Here is a 26,689-nt window from a genome sequence, read left to right as displayed (position 1 = left end):
TGAGACTCAGGAGACTCAGGCATTGAACTTAAGTTATTGCTGGCCCTCCTCTCAGCTTTGTTTGGGGCTCACTGATTCGGCCAGGCTGGCCCAAAGCCACAGTTCCAAGCTTACTTGGATTATAAGAAAGTAACCAGCGCACCTGGCTAAGGATCGGGTGCTTCTGAGCCGTGCTCCCACCCCTCCCTAGCACGTCACTTTAGTAACATAAGAAAAGAAATAACCAAGATACACAAGGTGTAAATTCCATGTCAGTTGCACTGCATTCTCAAAGGGGCTCGTGGGCACCAAGTCTGTGAAACTGTCAGCTTCTACCTGCCACACCTGAACACACAGACAGAGTCTCCAAGGAGGGGAGGAATGCTGGGGACCAGCCATGATCTTTTTCACTGATGATTCAAGCTTGGTGGGAGCATTCACTCCCAGACCCTGGGGAGAGGGACCTCTGTTTTGTGTTGCAGAGAGTGGGAAGAAGGGGAAAACTTGATAGGAGGGTAGGAAGCCTCCTGAGAAATCTGTCCTCAGCTCCCTGGATGGTTCAGCCGTCCACATACATGCTGCATGGCTGGGCTGTGGTTGAGGAAGGCAGAGGGAATGGGATGATCAGCTTAGGTCAGCAGTAGAAGCTTTGTGGGGAGCTGGCATATGCCAGCTGCTTCAGTATGGATGGGGGCATAATCATGGAGGCCTCCAGTCACATAGAGGGGTCCAGGCCTTGACAGGGGGTCCCCAGGGCCTGACACTTTCCATGATGGGAGAGACATCCAGAAAAGTGGGCAGAGGTTTGTCAGGGTTCGGTTTTTGGAGTAGTGGGTCCTGTTGGACGCTCAGAGGCTAAAGGGGCAGAATCCTCGCATGTGGCCAGCTGCTCACACACCCAGCCTTCCAGAAAGCTGTGACAGAAGGCATCGTTCCACTGGCCGGATCCCCGCATCATTACGCAGTCTTCACCCTGCCCTGCGTTGTTGGGCTCCCCGGGACTCCAGTTGCTGGAATGAGAGACACCTCCAGTCATAGGATGTGATGAGGGAGGTGTCCCTTCTCTGCAGGTCCTCTGAGGTTGAGCCCTCTCCCACTACACTCCCTTCATAGGAAAGGTTCCCCTGTTTGGGGCATCTGTTCCTGGACCTCCCCCATTTCTGTATTCCCTCTAAGCATGCAGCCCAAGACCCACCTTTCCAATCTACGCCTGCTCCTCACTTCCTCAGGCCCTTCATCCCTTCCTTATGGCTAAGAAAGCTAAGAAGTCCAGACCCCAGGGCTCACTCTCCTTCACCTGTAGCCTGTGGGACCCTGAGCCCTGGACTCCTGCATGAGGTCCCATCCAGGGGCCGCTCCCTCCTTGGTGTTTCTCCCATCTCACTTACCACAGGCCCCCTTACCTGTAGCCCACTGGGCTTCCATCCATCCATATGAACTCTCCCTCCACATTGAGATCCCGGAGGCCAATCCAGGAATCCTTCTTGTTGGTGTGTTTCATCAGGAAGTCCTAGGGGGAGATGCATACGGTCCTTCTCATCCGTTCCAGAAGGCCATGGTGGGATCCTACCCCGACCCCAGCTGCCATCCAGCTGCCCATAGTCTCCACAGAGCCCAAGCCACCTGCTCCTCCTGGCTGTGAATGCTGACTAGCCGCCCTTTTAGGTCACTGCAGGTGAATCGGGCCTGGATCCATCGCTTGGAGTCATTGCCAAAATAGTAGCACTTCTGTTGGAAATGGACCCAGTTTTTGGGACACGTGCTGCATGCAACTCCTGGGGTCACACAGAAGAGAAGAGGCTCAGGAGCATTGTGGGGGGCCACCCCTGACCCCCATGGGCAGAGTGTGTGTGTGTGTGTGCATAGTTTCTCTTCTGAGGTCACCCAGGGGTCTTGTCCTGTCCCTCCAAGCTTAGAGCCTAACAGCCTGTCTGCAGATTGCTTTCTTCATGGGATCCCCGAAACTGGCTAGTTCTTTGATGAGGCAATCTCAGCCACCAACACTATTACTGAAGACACCTCAGTGGTTAGCAGAATGGTAGTTGTCACTAACCTCATAAATACCTCAACCACTGGGACCAGCAACAAGCAGCCAAAGCTAACCACAACTCAGCTACCAGCATTATGAAACATTTCCAGTTCCAAAGTTACTAACGCCTCCATGGTTAGTAATACTTTAATTACCAGAACCATAACCACAGACACCTCAGCCACCCACATGTCAGCCACAGCATCACCCCTATAGACACCTCAGTCAAAACAGAGATGGCTGAGTGATTAAGAGCATGTATAGCTCTTGCAGAGGACCTAAGTTCTGTTCCTAGCACCCACATTAGATAGCAGCTCACAACTGCCTGTAACTCCAGCTCTCTGGGTCTGGCTGGCCTCTGTGGGCACCTTAAACTTACGTGCATGTTACCTCTCCTGTAACTAAGAATAAAATATTAAAAGAATATTTAAAAGGAAATAAAAAGTAAGGGAAGTAAAGATCGAGAGAGAGATTGGAACTGGAAAAGGTTTCATGACTGTCACACCTAGGGACAGACAGTACCAGAGCTGAGCTCAGGCCGCAGGAAGTAGAACCATTTGCACATGGGAGATCTCAGCTGGCAAAGCACTGAACAAATTTGAGGTCTGAGTATGGGGCTTATGGATGATTGCACCTGTAATTCTAGTGTTCCTGTGGTGAGGTGGAAAGCAGTGTGTGTGTGTGTGTGAGAGAGAGAGCGAGAGAGAGATCGAGATCTGTGTATGTGATTTGTGTGTGATGTGTGTGTGTATGAGACCTGTGTATGTGCAATGCATACTTGTTGTGTGTGTAGGTGGTCAGTATTTGTGTGTGTGTGGTTTGTGTGTGGTGTGTATAGGTTGTGTATGTGGTATGTGTGTATGTGATATGTATATGTGGTGTGTATCTGTGTAGGTGTGTGTATGTGGTGAGTGTTTATGGTATGTGTGTATGCGAGGTACGTGTGTGTAGTGTGATGAGTGTTTGTGTACGTGTGAAGTGTGTGTTTTGTGTTTGTGTGTTGTGTATGTGTGTTGTGCATGTGGTATATATGTGTGAAGTGTGTGTGTATGTGTGAGGTGTGTGGTGTGTATGATGTGTGTACTCAGAGAAAGGGTAAGAGGTGAGAACAGTGAAAATAACTTCGAGTCTCTTCATCTTCTACCCCACAGAAAACCACAGGGGTTTTCTGCCGGGATCCCCAGAGTCACATGTCCCAAGGGATGGGAACTCCTTCCAACCAAGCAAAGTTCCTTCCTCTTGTCTTGTTCTTTGGGGCAGCTGGGACTTTCCAGAAGGAAAAGGGAAAAAGTCAAGGGCAGTGAAGTGAAGGGGCCAGGAGTGCAGCACCGCGACCTCATTCTCAGCCCATGTTACAGGCTCTTCAGCGGCTCTTGGTCAAGCTTGGTGGCCTCCTGGGGCCAGTGTCTCCCCCATCTGAGGCATCCCTGGTGGAGGTGTCGAGTCCCTTAGCGCGGAGTAGGTCAGTTTATGGCGGCTGCTATGGTGAGGGTGAGGTGGGACAGGGGGAGGGAACATTATAGGGACATGAAAAAGGAGAGCAGCCCCTCATGCTGACGTCTCGCAGGAGCCTCTGAACAGTGCAGAGGCAAGAATTTCAGCACAGTTAGCATTTGCTTTGAAGGCTGACCGAGTAGCGGCAAGGACTTGTATATCTCTATATTCTTTCCATATAGGGATAATTTATATTAAAACGAGGAACTAAGCTCAAAGTCTGATCATGGTATATGATCTCAGGTTGGACTTCATTCCTCCACCAGCTAAATTCTAGGACTCTCAAACAAGACTATTGGTTCTGTTTACAATAAGAATGTCCTATCTTCCTGCACCCCTGTGGCCTTTCACCTCATCAATTGTAACCATGTTGGGAACTGCCCTGAAATCTCATTTAAATTCTCTGGGCTGAGCAAGCATGAGGACCACAGTTTCGAGCCCCAGAACTGATTAAAGCTGGACCTGGCAGCATGCACCTGTAATCCCAGTGCCCCTATTTAGAGCTGGGGGGAGGCAGAGACAAGAGAACCCCTGGATGCCTCTGAGCCAGCTAGCCTGGCTTATGCAGTGGCTAACAAGAGATCCTGTCTCAGATGAGATAGAAAGTGAGGACTGACACCTGAGGTTGTCCTCTGACTCCCACAGTACACCATGGCACATGCGCACACCAACTGTGACACACACACACACACACACACACACACACACACACTCTTCAGCAAGCCTTTGAGGATAACCTCAAAACCTACTCCCATCTGAGATTATTGGAGAGACCAAGATGCAGCTGCCTGAGAAGCCCACACCCAGCTCCCCCCTGCCCTCCAAGGACACATCCTTTCTCTTTCGTGCTTAAATCCCTATTAGGGCTAATGAGATGGCTCTATGGGCAAAGGGGCTTGCTGCCAGGTCTGAAGACCTCAGTCAGTTCTCAGAACCCATGGAGTAGAAGGAGAGAATCATCTCCTGAAAGTTGTCCCCTGACCTCCAAATGTGTGCCCTGGCATGCATTTCCTCCACCTTTACAAACACACATAAAATAAATAAAATGTAGAAATAATTTTTAAAAATCTGTGTTAAAATCTCTCTGGATAAACTCCAGTCCCACTTCACACTGGCTTGTCCTGCATTCTCGGAATCAGAGACAAAGAGCCCTGGTTTACCTGAGTTGAGGTCCCTAGAGGGTTAAGGAAACTCATCAGGCTATGGAACTGTCCTGTCCCTGCCACCTGGGTAGGGCTGCTGATGACCACATCCCCCTCTAAGCCTGGCTGGGCAGACTCCAGGAATGGAAGAAAGCTGGTGGTGGTTAGCCATACCCGGGAAGAGGAAAAAGCGTGGACTCCGCCCCAGCACAAGAGGATGTTCTTCTACGTCCCCATCTGTCCTGGTCCGTGCACATCACACAGATCCCTCAGTCACACCATGCCACACAATCGCATCAGCACAGCCTCGTATGACACACATGCACACACACACACACGCATGCATGCACACACACACGCACACGCAGGATGTCCCAGGATGTGGTTAGAGGCCACCACTGTGGTGGTAAGTCAGACTCACCCTTTGATAGTAGCATCTCTATCCTCAGCTTTGCCACCTCTTCCTGGAGTTTCTCCAGAGAATCTGAGGCTGTGCGCTTCTCATTCAAGCCTTGGGGGACCAGGGATGAGGGCAGCGTTCAGAGACTGACCGGCAGCTCCCAGCACCACCCGCTTCCCACTCAGTTTGCCCCTTTCCCCTGGCCGTCCCAAGACTCACTCTGGGATTTGATGTTGATTAGATCCTCTAGTAGTCTGTTCAGGTTCTGGGAGAGTTCAGAGTCTGAAAGGCATAGGGATGGGTGCAGGTTTCAGAGACTGACTGGCAGCTCCCAGCACCACCCGCTTCCCACTCAGTTTGCCCCTTTCTCCTGGCCGTCCCAAGCCTCACTCTGGGATTCGATATTGGTTAGATCCTCCTGGAGTCTGTTCAGGTTCTGGGAGAGTTCAGAATCTGAAAGGAGTAAGGCTGGCCTCAGAGATGCTGCGTATGGATCATCTGCCCCTTCCTCCCCCCCCCTTTCCTTCTTTTCATCCACCATTCCCCATCCTGAGCCTGGCCTCCAGCCTCCTGTGCCCCTGTGGTTCTCAGGGTGGTGGTGGTGGTGGGGGCTTCCTCTCATCCTGTCTTACCCTGAGTTTTCATTTGCTTCTGTTCTGTTTGGAGCTCCTGCATGCTTTGTGACATCCGAGCAGCTGCCCACAGAGAAGAAGAACTCAGTGATGAGAAGGTTCCCCTACCCCAACCCTGCCTTTTCCGCCATGGGCCCTAGGGCTGCCTGTTCCCTGTGTGGTTTGGAGCAGCACATGGCTGATCACACTGATTCCAAGGCCATCCCAGCCTTCCCCCCTTTCCCATCTCAGTCTGACAGGAGGTGGCTGGCTCACCCTGGGATTTCTGGGCCAACTGATTACTCTGGTATCTTTGTAAGTCCTGGGAAACATGAGAGACTGGGACAAAGGGAAGAAGGAGAGAGGTGTTTTTAAGAACCACAAAGACCCAGCCTCCATCCATCCATCCATCCCTTCCCCTCCCTCTTTTCTTCCCGCCCTCCCTTTCTCCTTTCTCCCTGTGCAGCTCATATTGCCCTCTCACTTGCAGTCCTTCTGCCTCAACCTTCTGACGTCACAGGCAAACATGCCTCCACACCCAGTTAAAGCGGAACACTGCACTTCAGCCCAGTCCTCCATGCAGGGGCCTCTCTCACATCCTCACAATGACCGCAGCTTTTTTTGTAGTTTAGATGGAGCAAGTTTAGATGGACCAAGTAGAACATACAAGGGACAGGCTAGAACTAGAACACAGCTAGCAGTCAGCTGTGCCCTCCTTTCGCTCTAGTATTAAATATGAAGTCAGTTCAGTAGCCATATTTTCTGAGGGCTTTCCTTCCCCTCTCTTTCTCTTTCTTTATTTTTATTTATCTATTTATTTATTTTGAGACAGGGTCTCGTCACTCAGGATGCTCTGGAACTCAGTATGTAGCCAAGGATGAGCTTGAACTTCTGATTCTCTTGCCTCCATTTGTCAAGTGCTGGGATGGCAGGCAGCCCCATGGTGCTCAGTTAATGCAGCAGGGTAAACACTCCATCAGCTGAACTACATCCTCAGCCCTGAGGCCTTGATCTTTCCACACTTGTTATTTTGCTATTTCACACCTGCGTTACAGAAGGGCACTGGGAGGCACAAGTGTTTTTGTGGATATCAGGTAACAAGACAACCGGGCTTCTCCAGAGACTGGACAAGTTTCCTCCTGGGATAGAAAAGGTATTCTAGACTGTCCATTCATTTCCTAGGGAGAAGGTGACTTTGACGTAGCCACCGCAGTGATCACTGGCAGGGAAATGGCAACCCCTGGTTATCCCAACCGTCACTTCTGCTAGCCCACCTTGACCCCCTCATACCATTCTGTACGGCGGCAGCCCCCAGCTGTTTCAGATTCTTCTCCGTTTCCCAGTCTAGGGTCAGTGGAAAGAGGACCAGGTAAGAAGGATAGTCGTCTCCCCACACCTGGCAGCTGGGGTTGGGGGTACAAGCAGAACCAGGGATGCTGGGCAACGGGAAGGGGGACATTGAGATGGAACAGAAGATGGGGAGATCAGGTTCCAAAGAGGGTGGTGGGCTCCCCAGGCATTGGGATGGGAGTAGAATGTCTCAGTGATTGGGGATGTCCTTACGCCACAGAAGAAGCAGGCTCAGCACGGCAGCCCACATTGCTGTACTCAGCAACCCCACCAGCAGGAGCTGTGTCCCCCGTCTTGCACAGCAGGAACGCTTGTGAGAAGGCTCCCAGTATTCTGTTGGTTCTGCAGAGAGTGTTGAAGGGTGCAAGGGAGTGTGGGCTCCACCTCTGTCTCCCAGAGTCTCAATAGCCAAAGTTTTAATCTAAACCCTCACCTGAAGCAGAGGGTCCCAGTGAACCCTAGGCTCTTTCTTTCTCAATTTTCTCCACATGCAAACTGCCCACCACTGTGTCTATCTGTATGGCTCATGTCCATCAGTCCTGAACTTGGTCTGTCTATCTCTCCTCTGTGTGTCTCTGAGTCTGCCTGTCTGAGTTTTGGCTTGTCTAGCCAGAGTCTGTCCACACTCCAGCAGGCAACAAGTCTGACTCCAGTCCAGGTCATTTCCAGGGAGACAGAAAGACATAGGAGCTTCTAAGCCTCCCCACTTACAATGCTGGGTCCCCCAGTCTCACTTCTAAAGGACAGAGCCTTCTTTTTCTGGTCTGTTCTGACCCCCGACTCTCCAAGCTTATACCTTGATCCTCTAGTCCTAAATATTCTTGTGTATGTCCCAAATCCTGAGGCCCTTGCCTAGTTACAAGACACCACATTTCAATTCTTGCCCCATATGGAAGTCCAGTCCCCAGACAGCACACTCTGCAGGCTCCACCCTGCTACTCGAGTTCCCCCAACTCTGTCTTGATGTCCCCTCCACAGGCCCCCGGCTCTTCCTTACCCTGGTTTTGAGAACTCATTCTGAATTCCAAATTCCTGTTCAAATTGGCCTTCAACTCTATGCGACCCTTAGCTGCCCAGCTGGGACTGAGTTTTGTTGGGAAGGTGTTGAGTCACAGGAGGAGGGGCCCCGAGTTTCCCTGTCCCACCTGGCTGTGTGCCACTGACATCAGTCAGTACTCATCTCCACACTTTACCCTGCCTCCTGGCCTTTCTTGGAAACGCACCCTCTTGGGTGAAGAGGGACTGAAGAGGCCCCCACCTCTCCCGGGCAGAATGGGTGACAGCTTTGGCCCCTGGGAACTGCCTTACCTGAATATTCATTGTCCTCCATGGCAGTCCTGCTGAGATCCTTTCAGTGATGGTGCTGGCACTGCCTGCCGAGGTGGCTCTCACTGTGCAGTTCGTCAGAGCTCTGGAAGCAACTTGGTTTCAGTGGGCATTAGGATAAGTGTCATACTCTCTATGAGTGTAGGACAGCATCTGGGACTTGGAGATCTCAGGGGAGTTGGCTGATTTTGTTTAGTTCAGAAGTTGAATGTCGTGGTGAGCTTGGGAGATATGGCTAATATAGTCTTAGAGATCTCACCAGTCCAGCACCTAGAACATATCACAGAGGAGGCACGCGCGCACACGCGCGCGCACACACACACACACACACACAGCAGGTGCTCGAGACATGTGAAATGTCTTTTTTATCTGTAAAAAGGGGATGTTTAGCATCTGTGTATATGTCTGTATGCATTTGGGTATGTGTGTGTGCAGGTGTGCTTGCATGTGTGTACATGTGGTTCATGTGTGTGCTGTAAGCTTGTGCATGTGCATTAGTGTACACATCTGTGCACACGTGTGTGGAGGTCAGAGGAAAACATTCATGGACCAGCTCTATCACGCTCCACTTTATTCCCTTGCAACAGGTCTCTTACTGAGCCTGGAGCAGCCAGTAAGCTCCATTGATCCTCTTGTCTCCACTCCCTGACTTTAGTACTGAAATTACAGGCATGCTTTTATGCTTGTATATGACCGTGCCTGGGTCGGTCTGTCTGTCCTCCTATCTACCTATCTATCTAGTCTATCATCTATCTATCTATCTATCTATCTATCTATCTATCTATCTATCATCTATCTATCTATCTATCTATCTATCTATCTATCTATCTATCATCTCTCTCTCTCTCTCTCTCTCTCTCTCTCTCTCTCTCTCTCTTTTTCTTTCTTTCTTTCTGGATGCTGCTTGCCCAGCAAGAGTGCTTATGTGCTGAACCTTGTCTCTGGAGATTTTTGAGACAGGATCTCTCTGTGGCCTGGAGTTTGTGGATTGGGTGAGGCGGGAAAGCCAGTGAATCCCAGGGTCCCTTTTGTGTTCATCTTCCTGGCCTTGGGACTCCAGGCATGCACCACTAGCCTGGACTGATGTGGGGCCCAGGGGTCTGAACTCGGGTTCTCATGCTTGCAGGGCAAGCTCTTTACCCACGGAGCCATCCTCCTGGCCCTGCCTCGCACACTTAGCAATGCTGTGGGGTTGTGGCAGGCCTGTTTGGATGTGCACAACTTTCATTGTGATCACTCTAAATGCTGCTGGATCTGATTATAGTCTTGGAGCCATTTGTGTCAGGCTCAGAGAAAGCATTTTCAGCTCTTCTCCCTATTTTTTTTTTTTTTTTGGCTCTTACATTTAAAATGTACTTTTATGCAAACCTGCCTGTCAACAACTGTTCTCTCTTTGCTGTGTGATTATGGGTAGGTTGCACGCCCTCTCTGAGTCTTAGGAGCATGATGGTGTGGGGCAGCTATCCTCTGCCTAACAGCACTGTAAACTGATTCTGCCATCAGGGGAAGAGGCCAGAGGTATCCCTACTCCCGGCAGCTGGATTAGGGGTGGGACCTGGGAGAGTGGCTTGGTTTATTCATTTACCAAAAAAGTGAGCAGCAATTTGACTCTATTTGTATGCAAAACACAGATGAGGTGTTTAGGACCCCACTGATTGATACTTAGGGAGTTTAGCCTCATTCACGGAATGAAGTACCAGACGGGGAATCATCTGTCCACTCCACACAGTGATGAGACAGGAACATTGTAGCCCAGCTGCTCCCCTTGCTGACAACTTGGCCTTATTAGGGAGCTGGCTTCTTTTTTTTTTTTTTTTTTTTTTGGTTTTTTTCGAGACAGGGTTTTTCTGTGGCTTTGGAGCCTGTCCTGGAACTAGCTCCGTAGACCAGGCTGGTCTCGAACTCACAGAGATCCGCCTGCCTCGGCCTCCCGAGTGCTGGGATTAAAGGCGTGCGCCACCATCGCCCGGCCGGGGGCTGGCTTCTAACAGAGTAGCAGACTCTCACTTTCTGATCTGAGAAGTCTTGCCCCCTCGGATACCACTTTCTCTGACTTCCCATAGCTTTTCCTGATCAGCCTCTAGTTGAGCCACCAACCAGTATTCTCAACCCAATTGTGTTAGATTTCAGTATCTAACCTCCGCCCCCCTGCATCAGTCAGTGGTGTGCTGAGCACCTGATACGTTTCTTCCCCCTCATATGAATAGAGTCAAATTGCTGCTCACTTCTTTTGTAAATGAATAAATCCAGTCTCCCAGGGAGAAGTCAGCATCTCCTAAGCTGAGGCCTCTTTATTCTGTCTACGCTATTGCCCCTGATTGCCAACTGGGTCTCTTGTGGTTTACTCTTGACTTAGTTCAAGGTAGTCTCTATCAAGGAGCCTTTGCTGTCCAGTACCCATAGCTAGTTCCTGATACAAAGAGACAGACCTCCCCCATCACAGACAGACAGACAGACAGACACACACACAACACACACACACTTAACCCACACATAGACACAAACTCACTTGAACTTGGAGTCTGTCCTCTTGGTGTGTGTGGGCCACTTGGAGAAGGCTGTAGATCCAGTGTGGTGGGAACACTTCTCTTTTGTCAGCAGCTCACTAATGGCTTCTATTTTCACAGACTTAATTATGGGCTTGCCACTTGGGCAACCACAGCACGCACAATGCCTTTTTTGGTACTCTGCAGAACCTGGGGAAGTCCGGGCTATTATTACCTTTATTTCTCAGGTAAATGAACTGTAGGAGACTCAGTGATGCCAACCAGCACTCTTGAAATTCAGAAGAAAGTGGCATAGCCTAGATCTGAACTAAAGCTATGGTGGACTGAGTCACTATGTGAGGAAGAGGAGAGAGACAGAGAGAGGGGGAAGAGGGAAGAGGGAGAGAGACAGAGGAAGAGGGATAAGAGAGGGAGGGGAGAGGGAGAGGAGTAGGTGAGAGGGAGAAAGGGAGGAGATGGAGAGAGGGAGAGAGAGAGGAGTGTGTGTGATACAGGAGTGACAGAACAAGGAAGAGGAGAAAGCCAGAGGAGGAAAGAGGAAGAGAGGAGCGTGAGAGGCAGAAAAGCTACGGAGACATAAAGAGAAAGCAGACAGGAAGGAGAGGGAGAAGACACAGGTGAGAAGTATACAGGACAGAGAGGGGTGAGGCAGAAGAAAGGGAGAAGAGACGGGACAAGGATAGAGGAGGGGCATGTGATAGAAGGAGAACGAGAGAAAGGGCAGGAGTGCATGGGGCGGGGGTGGGGTGGGGTGGACACTGAGACAGGAGGAGGAAATGTGATTCTCTCTCTCTCTCTCTCTCACACACACACACACACACACATACACACACACACACACACACACACAGAGGTGTGTTTATGCAGGTCTGTAATCCAAGCACTTGGAGGTTGAGGCAGAAGGACTGAATTCAAGGTTAGCCTGGGCTACACAGTGAGTCTGAGGCCAGCCTGAGCTACATAGAAAGAAGTTATCATAGAGCAAATGAAAACTCCAAGTTAAAAGAATAAAACACTCAAATATTGACAGCCATGTGCCACCCCTTAATTTAGAAGCATTCTAAATTCTGAAAAATTCTTAGTATCATATATATATATGTATATATGTATACACATACACACATATATGTATATATATACACACATATACATACACACACATATATATGTATATATATAAATTTTCACGACTACCCCAGAAGCTCAATGCTTTGGAAATCAGTGCTGTCTTATGGAAATTCAGAGATAAGTAACTTGCCTGAGATTCACAGCTCCTAGACGGTAGTGCTGGCATTTAAATTAGGCAGTGTGGGCGGAGTACCCATGCCCCTAACCTTGGCAGTTTCACCCAGCCTCCCACTCACATAAACCTCTCATACTCCATCCGGTCTGTTGTTCTTGTGTAATTGTTTGTTTGTTTGTTTTTCACAATATAGAATCAATTGGGAAGAGAGTCTTAAGGAGGAATTATTTAGATCAGGTTGGCCTGAGGGAATTTCTCTGGGGGACTGTCTTGATTATTACTTGGTGTGAGAAGAATCGACTCTAGGTAGAGAGTCTAGAGCAGTGGAACCGTGGAGAGAGGTAGCTGACAGTGCGCAGACAGACCTGAATGCATTTTTATTTCTCTCTGCTCTTGGCTGCTGTGAGTGCCATGTGACCAGGAAGCTCCTGCCTTGATGGACTTTTCCTGCAGTGATCAATTTATGATTCCCTTCATTCCTAATTTGATCCCTTTCTTTTCTTTTTGAGACAGGGTCTTTCTTTGTAGCCCTGGCTGTCCTGGAATTTGCTACATAGACCAGCACGACTTCAAACTCACAGAGATCTGCCTGCCGTTGCCTGAGTGCTGGGATTAAAGGTGTGTGTCACAGTGCTCAGCCCTATTTTATTTTTGTCAACATACTTTTTAAATTGAAAATGTTGCAATCATGGTTTTCACATCCTCTAGCTTTTCCCAGATCCTCCCCACCCACCTAACTCCACGCCTTTTCTTTCTTTTTCATGAAACACCCCCCTACACACTTGCAAGCCACATCTCACAAAACCACAAAAATGGGAAACATGCAAGCAAAACCTAATAAGACAGAAAGTTAATATTCAGGAGGATGCCTATATGTTTTTCTTTGGGTTCACCTTCATATTTAGCTTCTCTAGGATCACGAATTATAGGCTCAATGTCCTTTATTTATGGCTAGAAACCAAATATGAGTGAGTACATCCCCTGTTCCTCTTTTTGGGTCTGGCTCACCTCACTCAGGATAGTGTTGGAGACAGAGACAGAGACCCACATTGGAGCACTGGACTGAAATCTCAAGGTCCAAATCAGGAGCAGAAGGAGAGAGAGCACGAGCAAGGAACTCAGGTCCGCGAGGGGTGCACCCACACACTGAGATGGGGATGTTTTATCAGGAACTCACCAAGGCCAGCTGGCCTGGGTCTGAAAAAGCATGGGATAAAACCGGACTCGCTGAACATAGCGGATAATGAGGACTACTGAGAACTCAAGAACAATGGCAATGGGTTTTTGATCCTACTGCACGTACTGGCTTTGTGGGAGCCTAGGCAGTTTGGATGCTCACCTTGCTAGACCTGGATGGAGGTGGGTGGTCCTTGGACTTCCCACAGGGCAGGGAACCCTGATTGTTCTTTGGGCTGACGAGGGAGGGGAACTTGATCGGGGGAGAGGGAGGGAAATGGGAGGCGGTGGCTGGGAGGAGGCAGAAATCTTTAATAATAATAATAAAAAAAAAAGACAGAAAGTGTCCCACCAAGGCAATATGAGATGAAAGTATACAGAAATACCATTGGATTTGTTGTGTGTTGGTCAGCTGGGTATGGGGCCTGCCCTGAAGTGTGGGTTATATACTCACTGAGACTCCATTGGAGAAAACAAATTTTTCTTTGCCACTGAGTATCAAAGTAGCTTCTTTGTTAGGGGTGGGCGCCCATGTAGACTTCCCACTCTCAGTGCTGACCCCCCACCTGGCTTGAACCTGCACAGGCCCTGTGTGTGCTGCCACAGTCTCCGTGAATTCTTATATGCATCTGTCCTGTTGTGTATTACAATCTTAGGTTGTTTGGGGGTTTCCATGGGGCCCCTTTGGCCAAATGTAACCTATTCCCAGTCCGGAAGCTTCATTTGTTGATGAGAGATGTTCAGTTGGGGCTCTGTCTGCCCCATTACCTGGTGTCTCCATTTTAGATCTCTTTCGTATACATAACCTTCTATTGTAGGTTTCGAAATGCCCCTTAGTGTCAGTCGTCTCTTTCCATAATCCCTCTCTCACCTCCTTTCCCGTCTTCCTCCCGATTTAATCCTTCCACTGAGGTCTCCTTTGCTGTCTCTCCATAATAATGTATTCGATTTTCCTTTCCTTGGGAGGCCCTCCCTGCCTTTCTATTCCCTTTCTCTATGTCTAACTTCTGTGATTACCCAAAGTGTGACCTGCTTATCCAAGACTTAGCAACTAGCATCCACGTATAAGAGAATACACACAATATTTGTCTTCTGGGACCTGGGTTACCTCACTCAGGATGATTTCTTTTTCTAGCTTCATCCATTTACCTGTGAATGTCACTTTTTAAAAAAAAAGATTTATTTATTTATTTATTTATTTATTTTGTGTTCTGCATGTATGCCCGCATGCCAGAAGAAGCCACCAGATCTCTTATAGATGGTTGTGAGCTACCATGTGATTGCTAGGAATTGAACTCAGAACCTCTGGAAGAGCAGCCAGCCGGTGTTCTTAACCTCTGAGCCATCTCTCTGACTCATGAATTTCACTATTTTTTTTAAATTGTATTTTATTTTTATTTTATATGCATTGGTGTTTGTCCTGTATGTCTGTCTGTTTCAGATCTTGGAGTTACAGACAGTTGTGAGCTGCAATGTGGGTGCTGGGAATTGAACCTGGGTCCTCTGGAAGAACAGTCAGTGCTCTTAACCACTGAGTCATCTCTCCAGCCCCGTAAATTTCACTTTTTAACAGCTGAATAATATTCTATTGTGTAAATGTAGCACATTCTCATTATTCATACATTTGTTGATGGGCATTTAGGTTGTTTCCAATTTCTGCAGTTTTTTAAAATTATTCAGAATTGTTTTAGTGATACTGTGGGGTTTTTTGGTACATGTGTGTGTTATTAAGTTGAAAACGGTACTTTCAAGATCTGTAAAGAATTGTGTTGGGATTTTGATGGGCATTACTTTAAATCTGTAGACTGCTTTTGGTAAAAATGACCATTTTCATATTACTAATCTTACTGATCCATGAGCACGGGAGATCTTTCCATTTTCTGATATCTTCTTCAGTCTATTTATTAAATTCTTAATGTTTTTACCATAGAAGTCTATACTTGCTTGGTTAGAGTTACCCCAATATAGTTTATATTACTTTAGGCTACTATGAAAGATATTATTTTCATTATTTCTTTCTCAGTCCATTTGCCATTATAAGAGGGCTACTGATTTTTATGTTTTAATTTTGCATTCTGTTACTTTGCTAAAAATGTCTATCAGTTGCATAGGTTCCCTTCCCTGATGAAGTTTTTTGAGTCTTTTATGAGTAAAAATATATCACCTGCTAATAAAAATACTTCAACCTCTTCCCTTCCTCTACGTATCACCTTGATCTCTTTCAGTTGTCTTATTGCTCTAGCTAAGGCTTGAAGTACTATATTGAATATTGAATAGGTATGGAGCGAGTGGACAACATTGTCTTACCCTTATTTTAGTGGAATTGCTTTGAATTTCTCTCTATTTAAGTTGATGTTGGCTATGGGCTTGCTTTATATTGCTGTTATTAAGTTGAAGTCTGTCCCTTGTATCCCTACTATCTCCAGGACTTTTATCATGAAGGGGTATTGGATTTTGCCAAAGGCATTTTGTGCATGTAGTGAGATGATCATATATTCAGTCCGTTTATTCGATGGATTATGTTTACTGTTTTATGTATGTTGCATCATCCCTGCTTTTTTAAAATATTTATTTATTATGTACACACTGTTCTGTCTGCTTATATGCCTGTACAACAGAAGTGGGTACCAGATTTCATTACAGATGGTTGTGAGCCACCATTTGGTTGCTGGAAATTGAACTCAGGACCTCTGGAAGAGCAGCTAGTGCTCTTAATCTCTGAGTCATCTCTGCATCCCATCCCTGCATCTTTCATTCAGTAGTGCATTGTTCAGTTTCCATGAGTTCATTAACTTTCTGTTGTTTCTGTTGTTGTTGATATCCAGCTTTACTCCATGGTAGTTCAAAAAGATGCAGGGTGTTATCTCAGTTTTCTTGTGTCTATTGAGACTTGTTCTGTGTCCAAATATGTAGTTAATTTTTGAGAAAGTCCATGCATAGCTGAGAAGAAGGTATATGGTTTTCTTTTATTTTTTTTTCGAGACAGGGTTTCTCTGTAGCTTTTTGGTTCCTGTCCTGGAACTAGCTCTTGTAGACCAGGCTAGCCTCGAACTCACAGAGATCTGCCTGCCTCTGCCTCCCGAGTGCTGGGATTAAAGGTGTGCGCCACCACTGCCTGGCTAAAGAAGATATATTGTAAATGGAGGCTGCTCTTTTGTTTCCTCCTGCCCAGACCCAAATAATCACACAGAAACTATATTAATTACAACACCGTTTGGACTATCAGCTCAGTTTCTTTATTAAGTAACTCTTACACCTCAAATTAACCCATTTCTATTAATCTATGTATCACCATGAGGCTGTGGCCTACTGGTAAGTTTCCAGTGTCTTTCTCCTTTGGTAGTTATATGTTGTCTCTCTGACTCCACCTACTCTCTTTTTCTGTATCTCTGTTTGGATTTCCTGCCTGACTTTACTCTGTTAAGCCATTGGCCAAAGCAGCTTCTTTACTAACCAATGGTAATAAAACATATTTACAGCATACAGAGGGGAATCCCACATCATTATATCATTTGTGTTTGGATGGCATGTTCTGTAGTTATTTGCTAGGTCCCTTTAATTTATGGCATAATTTAATTCCGGTATTTCTTTGCTTAGATTTTGTCTGGATGACCTGTACATTAGTGAGGGTGGGATACTGAAGTCACACACTGTTACAGTGTGAGGGTCAATATATGATTTTAGCTGAAGTAGTGTTTCTTTTATGAACTTAGGTGTCCTTGTGATGGGGGCATAAATGTTTAGAATTTCAATATCCTCTTGATGAATTTTTTGTTTGATGAGTATCCTTCCCTATCCTGATTAGTTTTGTTTTTAGTCTATTTTGTCAAATATTAAAATGGCTACACTGGTTTGTTTACCCGGTGTCTTTGCTTGAGATATATTTTTCCATTCTTTTACCCTGAGATGATGTCTATCGTTAATGTTAAGGTATATTTCCTGGGTGTAAAAGAAGGATGGATCCTGTTTTCATATCCAATCTATTAGTCTGTATTTTTTTTTTTTGGCTTGTTTTTTAAGATAGGGTTTCTCTGTGTAACCCTGGCTGTCCTTGAAATCCTTCAGTAGGTCAGGCTGGCCTTGAATTCAGAGATTTGCCTGACTTTGCCTTCCAAGTGCTGAGACATGCACCACCATTGCCTGACTTAGTCTTTTGTAGGTGGAGACTGCTCGTTTGTTTCCTGGCTGCCCAGACTTGAATAATCATATAGGAACTATATTAATTACAATACTGCTTAGCCTATTATCTCAGGCTTCTTATTAACTAACTCTTACATCTTAAATTAACCCATTTCTATTAATATGTGTATCAGCACAAGGCTGTGGCTTGCTGGTAAGGATTGGGCGTCTTTTGGCAACTACATGGCATCTCTTTGACTCTGCTTACTTTCTCTCTGTATCTCTTCCAGCCTGGCTGTAGTCTGCCCAGCCATAGGCCAAAGCAGCTTTATCCATCAACAAATAAAAGCAACACATATACAGAAGGACATCCCACATCAGTCTCTGTCTTTTTATTGGGAAATTAAAACCAATAATGTTGACATATTGACAGTTATTAATGAGCAGTACTTATTGATTCCTGTTGTTTTGTTGTTATGATGTGGCCTCCCCTTTTGATTTACTGTTCGGTGACTATTTATTTCTTGTGTCTTTTTGGGTATGGTTAACTTCTTCAAGCTAAAGGTTTCCTTTTAATGCCTTCTGTAGAGCTGAATTGGTAGGTAGAAGTTCCTTCCTTCCTTCCTTCCTTCCTTCCTTCCTTCCTTCCTTCCTTCCTTCCCTCCCTCCCTCCCTCCCTCCCTCCCTCCCTCCCTCCTTCCATCCCTCCATCCCTCCCTCCCTTTCTTCCTCTAATTATATAATTTGTAGATTTAATATTTTCATAGTGTCCCAGATTTCCTGGATGCTTTATGCATGGATTTTCTTTTCTTTTAGATGTAACATTTTCTTTGACTGAGGTAGCTGTTTCTTCTATCTTGTCTTCAGAGCCTGATATTCTCTTTTGCATGTCTTGTACTTCATTGAGGTTTTTGTTTGAATTCCTAAATTTTCCATTTTTCTCTTAACTTGGGTTTATTTTGTGATTTTATTCCTACTTTCATGTCTTTAACTGTTTTTTGTTACTTCAATTCAACTGTTATTTGTGTTTTCATTAAGGGACATATTAATATCTGCTCTAAGAGCCTTGAACAAATTTATTATTGTTGTTTTAGAGTTCTTATCTTATTTTTCATCTGGATTGCATTATTCAAGAGCTCCTGGAATAGGGCAGTTGGCTTCCGGTAGAGGCTTGTTGTTTAGCCTGTTAATGTTTGCGTTTTTACATTGGTGTCTAGGCATTTGAAGTTATGATGATTGAGGTGTTTCTGGTGTTGATATCTGGATTTTTGCCTTTGTCAGGGGCATGTTCCTTTCTTTGTTATTACTATCTCTGAATCTTAAGCAAGTATGGAGGCTGTGAGGTCCCTGGTGGAGAGTGTATCTTCAGGTTGGTGGGTGGCAGAGAAGAATGGAGATTGGCTGGGAGAAAAGACTTTGAGGGGTTATGGATGACTGGGTCCCATAGCAAGTGGCAGAGTTCCCAGAGAGTGGGGGTGTGGCAGGGCAGTGGTGAGGAAGAGACTCTTGCAAGTAGGTTGCAGTGGAATAATGAATAAGTCTGGAGAGATAGGGATGAAAGGGGGACCCTGGGTCACACCAAGAGTTAGAGTGTCAAGTGAATGGAGCTGGGTGGGTGGGGAGCTCCTGTAAGCAAGCTGCGTCAGGACTAAGAGTGAGTGTTGACACAGTGTAATGGGGGGCAGGAAGCACCATGAGAATCTCTTACCTGAGTCCCAGTTCTGTGAAGTCACTGGGGATCCTAAGTACAAAATATTTCTGGGACCAGCAGTTGGCACAAAGGAGTGGTGATGGACAGGATCCTCACACAGAGAAGTTCTCAGGGCTTGTCAAGGTGTTTTATTACAGCAGCAGAAATGAATCCAGAGGACTTGTCCAGAACATGTCCCCTAGGGCTGGAGAGACAGCTCAGCACTGAATAAGGCTTGCTATTCTTGAGAACCCAGGTTCGGTTTCCAGCACCCCTATGGTAGCCCACAACCACCTATAAATCCAATTCTAGGGACTCCTGTGCAGGAGGGACACAACTGTATTGTTGGCGACCCAGGAAAGAAAAAGAAGTTTATGAATAAGTTCATGGGTCTTTGTGGGGAGGTGACACAAAATGAAATCCTGACCAAGGATGGACCAAGAGGGAGTTTAGTGTCTTAGCTTCTCCAAACTCTTTGGGACCAGGTTTCCTAACCCAAGGCCACTCTTGTGTTCATTGACTCTGTAGTGTCCTTTATCAGATAATCAGGTGTGTTCCTACCAAGACTTATATCAGAGAAGAGAAAACCTTGGAAGGGGACCCATTTACATGACAGTCCTCACCTCTTCCCTTTCTGATTTTACTCAATCTCTCAAACAATATGGGAAAAAACAGGAAGTTGTACAGACATCCGCTCCAGATCAGGGAGTTTTGGTTCTCCTTTTCTGTTTGGAATTACAGAAGGGAGGCCTCACTCATCATGTCTTGGATCCTGACTTGTCCTAAATGTTTTGTGTCACCATAGGTCCCCCTCAGGGGTTCATTAACATTGTTCCTCCCACCTCCATGAACATGGTGTCTCCCACTTCCATGACCAAGGTATGCTGGCTGGCTTTATGCCACTTGACATGACCTAGAGTCATTGTGGAGGAGGGATTCTCAACTGCGGAAATGCCTTCATAAGACTAGCCTGTAGGCAAGTTTGTCAGGGATTTTCTTGATTAATGATTGATGTGGGAAGGCACTGTGGGTGGAACCATCCCTAAGCAGGGGGGTCCTGACTTATATAAGAAAGCAGTCTGAACATGCCACGAGGAGCAAGCCAAAAAAGCAACCTCCTTCATGGCTTCTGTTCCAGCTTCTTCCTCAGTGAAGAAGTGTGACCCGAGAGTTGTAAACTGAAATAAATCCTTTTGGTTGCTTTTGGTCATGGTGTTTTATCACAGGAATAGAAACCCCAGCAAAGACATGTGGTATGTTCAATTTCCACAAGCAAGGTATCTTCCACCTCCACCAACACCATATATTCTACATCAAAAGCTACTTGCTGTGTAGTCTGTTCCAAACTTACAGGTGTGGTTCAAACATTATCTGTTCCCCTGAGACTGTATCTCCACACAGAGGAGAGCACTGGAGTTCTTCCTGTAGATATACAAGTGTGGCACCCAATGTGGGACATAGATCCACATAAGACCTAAAAAAAGTTTAAATAAAAACAAAAAAGAGGGTTTTTAGACCCACAAAATGGGAGCCAACTGCAGCTTTTTGGTAGCTGCATATTTTTTTTTAGATGGGCTCCATTTGCTGGCAGCAAGCAGGGGCACTGTGGCTACTTTAAGAGAAGTCTTCCTGACTCAGTATTAGTGACAAAAAGTTGCACAGCTTCTTTAAGATCTGGCTTCTTGGTTCATACTGGCAGAATGAACTCTGGCTCTTTCGGGAGGTCCTGTACTTAAATAGGGTTTGTGGGCAGAGTGCTACCGCTTGCTTAATGGCAACGCAGACCTACTGTGTGCCTGAAAATGGGGCTGTGAGCATGGCTCACAGAGCTGGAACTGAACAGACCTCTGCCATGTTGGACTGGGCAGAACCAAAGGCAAAGCAGCCTTAGTCCTAGCCATGCCATATAGCATTTTAAGAAGTGGTCATGGTCAGATAAAGGTTACAGATATGCAATAAAGACAGATTCAGATGAAAAAGGCCTCTAAATGGGTCACAGTGATGGATAAATGTATATAGTCTTGAGAGAGAGAGGAAAAAGAGTATAGACATTTATAATATAAAAGAGTACAAATAGTCATAGATTAAAGGAGTAAATATAATAAAATAAACATTAAACTTGTAAAACAAGGTAATAGAGTAAAAAAACTAAGCCATGTAAAGATGGAATATATGCAGAGAGCCTGGATTATGTATATTATTGTGTTTTCTTTGAATTTTTGTCTATGAATGAGCTAAGTACACAGAGACATTTTATTGTATGGGCTGCTAAGATAAACCAACATATATATTTTAAAGATATCTTGACTTCAAAATTTTGGTCTAAGGATATGTTTCTTTGGGAAAGAGGTTCTGCTTTTGTTTCCACGGAGGATGAGATCCTGTGGATTCTTTCCAGACTAATGTGATTTGATAGACCAAAACCCTCTGAAAGGTCATTGTGAACACCCCCAAAAATTACTTTGCCCAACAAAAAGCAGGAAGCAGTTTGGAGAGAACTATGCCCAAAATCCCAAATATTGCCTATAAATGTTTGTTTACACTTAAAGGGGGATATGCTATAGAGATGAATATTTTGCATTGGTATGGATCTTAGTTGATACAAATTTGAGGTCAATTTTGTTTTATATATATATTTCTGCTCTTGATTAAGGTATTGTGTTTGCCCAGCTCATTTAAAGATGTATGTATAATTAAGAAATACAGGTTAATAGACAGTCATCTATAAGAATCAAGCTTGAAGTAATGTTAGTTAGGTTTTCTAGATGTACTATGGAAGGTCAGAATAGAGCTAGGTAGGAGAACTAAACTGAATGCTGGGAGAAAGTAGGCAGAGTCAGAGAGATGCCATGTAGCCGCTGAAGGTGAAAGACATGAGCTGCCAGCCAGAACCTTACCAGTAAACCACAGCCTTGTGGTAAATTACAAAATAATAGAATGGGTTAATTTAAGATATAAGAGCTAGCTAGCAATATGCCTAAATGATTGGCCAAGCAGTGTTGTAATTAATACAGTTTTTGTGTGATTATTTTGGGTCTGGGCAGCCAGGAATGAATGAGCTCCTCCATTTACACAAGTGTGCTAGTTGGCTTATGACCTCTTAGAGAAGTCAGTTCCCTGAGGAAAATACAAAATCTGAAGAGTTAGTGTGGGACCCACATGAGAGATGCTATGATCCAGCAGGGCAAGAAACATGGAATGTGAAGTGTAGGGTCTCCAAAACACACACACACACACACACACACACACACACACACACACACACACACTCTTGCAGAAACCACAACATATTACCAAACCACAGACATATTTGACAATCACAGCCATCACACAATAAAAGCATGAAGGGACACACCACAGACACATTACATGTATACAAGGATACAGACGAATAATCTAATTCAACCATAGATTTGAAACAACGCAATAAGACCTCAAAGAGTGGCACATGCCCCTGTTTATGTGACATATACATGAAGACAGAGGCCATACAACACAAATCACAGACATTACACAATAAAAAATCTACACATAGGAGCCTGGAGATAAAGAACTTGTACATACAGACACACAGAGAAAGGCAAATCCACAGAAACACAACCCAACCAAGCCAAGCACGTCTCACACTAAAAAAAGGTGTTTTTTTTTTTTTTTTTTGATTTTTTGTTTTTTTTTTTTTTGAGACAGGGTTTCCCTAGCTAGCTTAACAGTCCTAGCTGTCCTGGAACTAGCTCTTGTAGATCAGGCTTGCCTCGAACTCACAGGGATTTACCTGCCTCTGCCTCCCGAGTGCTGGGATTAAAGGCATGTGCCACCACAGCCTGGCCAAAAAAGGTATTTTTTTTCTCACAGGGAAAATAAATGCACATTAACAGATTTTGATACTTGTCTTTATTATCAGCTTGAATCACCACGGAAACAAAGCTCTGGGCATGTCTGTGAGAAATTTTCTAGATTAAGAGCTGAGGTGGGAGGGCCTATCCTAAGTGTGGGTGCCACCATTCAGAAGCTGGAGCTCTGAACTGAAGAAAAAGGAGAAAGTGATTGGTACACCAGGGCTCGTCTCTCTACTTTCTGACAGTGGATACAGTGTGACAGCCAGCTCAGGATCCTGCTGTGGGAACTTTCACACCATGAGGACAGTACTCCAAACTATGAGCCACTTTGAACCCTCCCTGCCTTAGATTGCTCTTGTCAGGATCTTGTAGCAATAACTAAGGAAGACACAGACACAATTCACAGATGTCTACACAACACTCATTCAACACAACAGACCCACAGTGTACTTCCACATGTAGACATCAAGGTATAACCATGTACACACATAGCATGTTCACATAGACACAGCACACACACATATCACAGCAGAAGCACACAATTGTGCACAACCATGGTCAATTATAGCACTATGGTAGTTTGTCGCAGCCAAACCGATGCAGTGTACTGGCAGACACATGCGCACAATGCATACACAGATAAACACACATGCTTTATGTGTGCACACACAAACACATGCATGAAACTCAGAGAGGTATGCAGACAGAACACATTCTGTCACCTCCACAGATGCACAAGCAAGGACAAGCACTTACCCAAATGCATGTGCTCTCGGCTGGCTGCCTGTAACACTATTTTGGAGGAGAAAGTTTTGATGGGTTTTTGGCTCCATTCCACTCTTACCCCTGATTGTAGGCTTCATTTTTCCCCTCTTCCCCATCACCCCTTGTTTCCAATCACCCTAAAGCTCCTCTGACTTCCTGCATTCCTGTTTTCAGCCTAACCTACCTCTTGAGACATACTCTGTGTGTGTGTGTGTGTGTGTGTGTGTGTGTGCATGCTAGTGACCCTGGAGGTCAGAGAAGGACATCGTGTCCTCTGGAGCTGGAGGTACAGGTAGTTGTGAGCACACACACAGAAATACACTAACACATGTGTTACAGGCAGTTGTGAGCACACACACACACACACACACACACGCATGCACGCACGCGCATGCCTGCGCGCCCCCCTTCCCCCCCTTCGGGAAATCCCAGCAGCAGGAACCTGGGGCAACTGTAACATTGTATCCACTGTCAGGGCAGAGAGGGAGTGTGGCTGACTGGTGCTCAGCTCACTTTCTCCTTTTTATTCCATTCAGACAGATGCACAGAAGTTATATTATTCAAAGCATTTTACATGCACACAGATGTGTGCTTTATGAATTTGTTCTGTGGATTTTTTCCTTAAGAGTGTTTTTATCTCACCCAGCCTGGCAGTGGTGGTGCACGCCTTTAATCCTAGTACCCTGGAGTCAGAGGATCTCTGTAAATTCGAGGTCAACCAGGTTTACAGAGTGAGTTTCAGGACTGGCTCCGTACATAGCTACTGAGAAACCCTGTCATGACCTCGTCCCCCCCACACACAAGAAAGAGAGATCTCACCCAGCCCAGGCTGGCCCTCAAAGTTCTAATCCTCTGCTTCCATCTCCTTAGTGTGAGGTGTGGGCTGTCATGTTTGGTTTCTGTGGTGCTGGGGATAGAATTCAGGGCTTTGCGACCTCTGGGACAGCACTCTACCAACTGAGCCACATCCCCAGGCTTTTAAAAGGCTTTGATGAGTATATATTAATTCTATGTGATAATGTGGCATTTCCATACATGTATGTATGTATTTTGATCATAGTCATCCTGAGGCCCTCTCGTCTCTCCTGCTCCCTTCCACCTTCTTCTTCCAGACAAACCCCCTTCTGTCTACTTTCACTCCTTTTCTGGTGACCCAGTAACTTTCACTGGGGTTCCCACAGCAGCGTTAATGAGGGTTATTTCCAGGACTGTGGGCATCTTACCAATGCTGTATCACTACAGAAAGTGGTTCCCCTCCGTGGAGCAACCCTGACTGTCCATGGAGCAGGGCCTCATCAGCTCTTCTCTCAGCAAGTCGTTGGCCTACTAATCCTCAGAGAATGTGGATAGGTCTTCTTCCAGGTAAGCTAGCACTCACAGGCTCCAGGGAGGAGGAAGGAGGGTACTTTTTGAGCCACACTGGGGAGGTAAATGCTATTGTTATACTCACTGGGTAAATATGAGAAAAGAACCCCAGAGAGGCAAAGTCATGAGTCCAAGCTCACAGTCAGCAGCCAGCACAGGTTCCCAATGCCCAACTTTCTCCAGCTTCTGTGAATCCATTTATCAAAGACGTCAGTGCCAGGGCTCCTGAGTGTCAAGAGTCTGGGCCTTGTGGGGGACAGAGGGATGAGTCTCATAAGGGAAGGGGCTACCAAAAGCTTGAGGAGAGTAGCCAGTCCCCCCCTTGGAAACCCCCTGGGAGCTTCCCCAGGTGCTTCAGCCTTCCCGGGAAGAAGAAACTGGGCTGCAGGGGGATTTCCTGGAATCAGGACGATGGAGCTAAGAGACTAGAAAGGTCGTACTGCCCTATCTCAAGGCCTTGTTTTGGGATAGTGGTGTGACGGCACATGCAAGAAGCCCCATCGGGCTTCCAAGGGTGCCAGGATGCACTAACTCAGCCCCAGAGAAGGTGGTCATGTGGTACTTGGAGGACTGCCGTGGGGTCGCTGTCTGCACAAGGATGGGGTAACTGACCCGGCTCTCCCTTCCCACCCTCCAATGCCTCTCTGCCCTCAATCAGAAATGCTGGCAAACGGAGTCGACTTTTCTAGAAGTTTCCGTTTGCAACCTTAGCACATAAGCACATCATTTCTAGTAATCTTCACCCCCCCCACTTGTAATACAAATTTTATGTGTTAAATAAAGACAGTTTAAAAAAATTACCAAGAATGAAACCCACAAACAAAATTTCTTCCAGTTGTGAATCACGTAACTCAAACTTATTAATACACAAAACAACACCCTAGAAAATCTCCCCGACACTGCAGTTCTCTGCAGCCTGCTTGTTGCAGGGCTCCCGACTCCCTTCCCAGCTGGAACTACAGGCGGCCCCCATGCCCAGAAGGTGCTTACGAGATTCTGGGGATCCAAACTCAGATTCTCTGACTTAAAGAGCTGAGCCATCTCCCCTCCTTTGCCCCCCCCCCCCGCCAGGCCATCCTTTTTTAAAAATGGGCACCCGAAGTTTCTGTTTTCATCATGGTGTTTTCACCTTCTGCTCCCCGAAAACCATTGTTTCTATCCCCACTAGAGCTGGTTCTGTTGCTTCTCCTCCCTTCTCTTGTCTCCTGTCTCACGGCCCACTTCGTACCCTCCCACCCGCTCTTTTTCTAGTTTATGAATCGTGTGCCCTATTACTCTCTCCCATTCCTGAAAACCTCCTCCCCCCTCCCGTGGTTTCCATTCTTGTTTCATGCCCTGTACCCACACTCAACCTGGCGTATACGCGTACGTATAAACATGGTAAGCTGGGACCTTAGACAGACATATTAGACAGAATACGCAGTGTTTGTCTAAGTCTGGTTCACCTTATTGACACTTTCCGGGTCCATCCATTTTTCTGCGAACTTCAGGATTTTATATTTCCTTACAGCTGAGCACATTTCCGTGTGTATATGTATCACATTTTCAGTTTCTATTCATCTCTTGAATGACATCTCAGCCAAGTGAGAAAGACTACCAACGACATTGCCAGCAAAAGCGTCAGCTGCTGAATCTGACGATCTGAATCACGTGGTAG

The 26,689-nt window shown here is 46.1% G+C and overlaps 1 protein-coding gene across 1 annotated transcript; it reads right to left on the bottom strand.

Annotated features, from left to right (window-relative positions):
- Positions 1-279: 279 nt before the first annotated feature.
- Positions 280-8,335, bottom strand: Fcer2 (Fc epsilon receptor II). Its single transcript, XM_057764690.1, has 11 exons — positions 8,314-8,335; positions 7,219-7,347; positions 6,946-6,999; positions 5,932-5,994; positions 5,677-5,739; positions 5,435-5,497; positions 5,264-5,326; positions 5,066-5,155; positions 1,603-1,754; positions 1,383-1,489; positions 280-989 (listed from the first exon to the last, which is right to left on the bottom strand). Exons 1-11 carry the CDS (start codon positions 8,333-8,335, stop codon positions 788-790), a joined length of 1,008 nt encoding a protein of 335 aa, XP_057620673.1. The 3' UTR covers positions 280-787.
- Between the last annotated feature and the right edge of the window lie 18,354 nt (positions 8,336-26,689).

This window comes from Chionomys nivalis, chromosome 3, assembly GCF_950005125.1.
Source record: "Chionomys nivalis chromosome 3, mChiNiv1.1, whole genome shotgun sequence".
NCBI lineage: Eukaryota > Metazoa > Chordata > Mammalia > Rodentia > Cricetidae > Chionomys > Chionomys nivalis.
This window is presented reverse-complemented; position numbering and strand designations above follow the sequence as displayed.

Coding starts and splice junctions, on each gene's coding strand:
- Fcer2 (XM_057764690.1), bottom strand. CDS start 8,335: ATGGAGGACAATGAATATTCAG. Junction 5,498..5,676: donor GAAGCAAATGAAAACTCAGG/GTAAGACAGGAT, acceptor TACTCCTTTCAG/ATTCTGAACTCTCCCAGAAC. Junction 1,490..1,602: donor TTCACAGCCAGGAGGAGCAG/GTGGCTTGGGCT, acceptor ATCTCCCCCTAG/GACTTCCTGATGAAACACAC.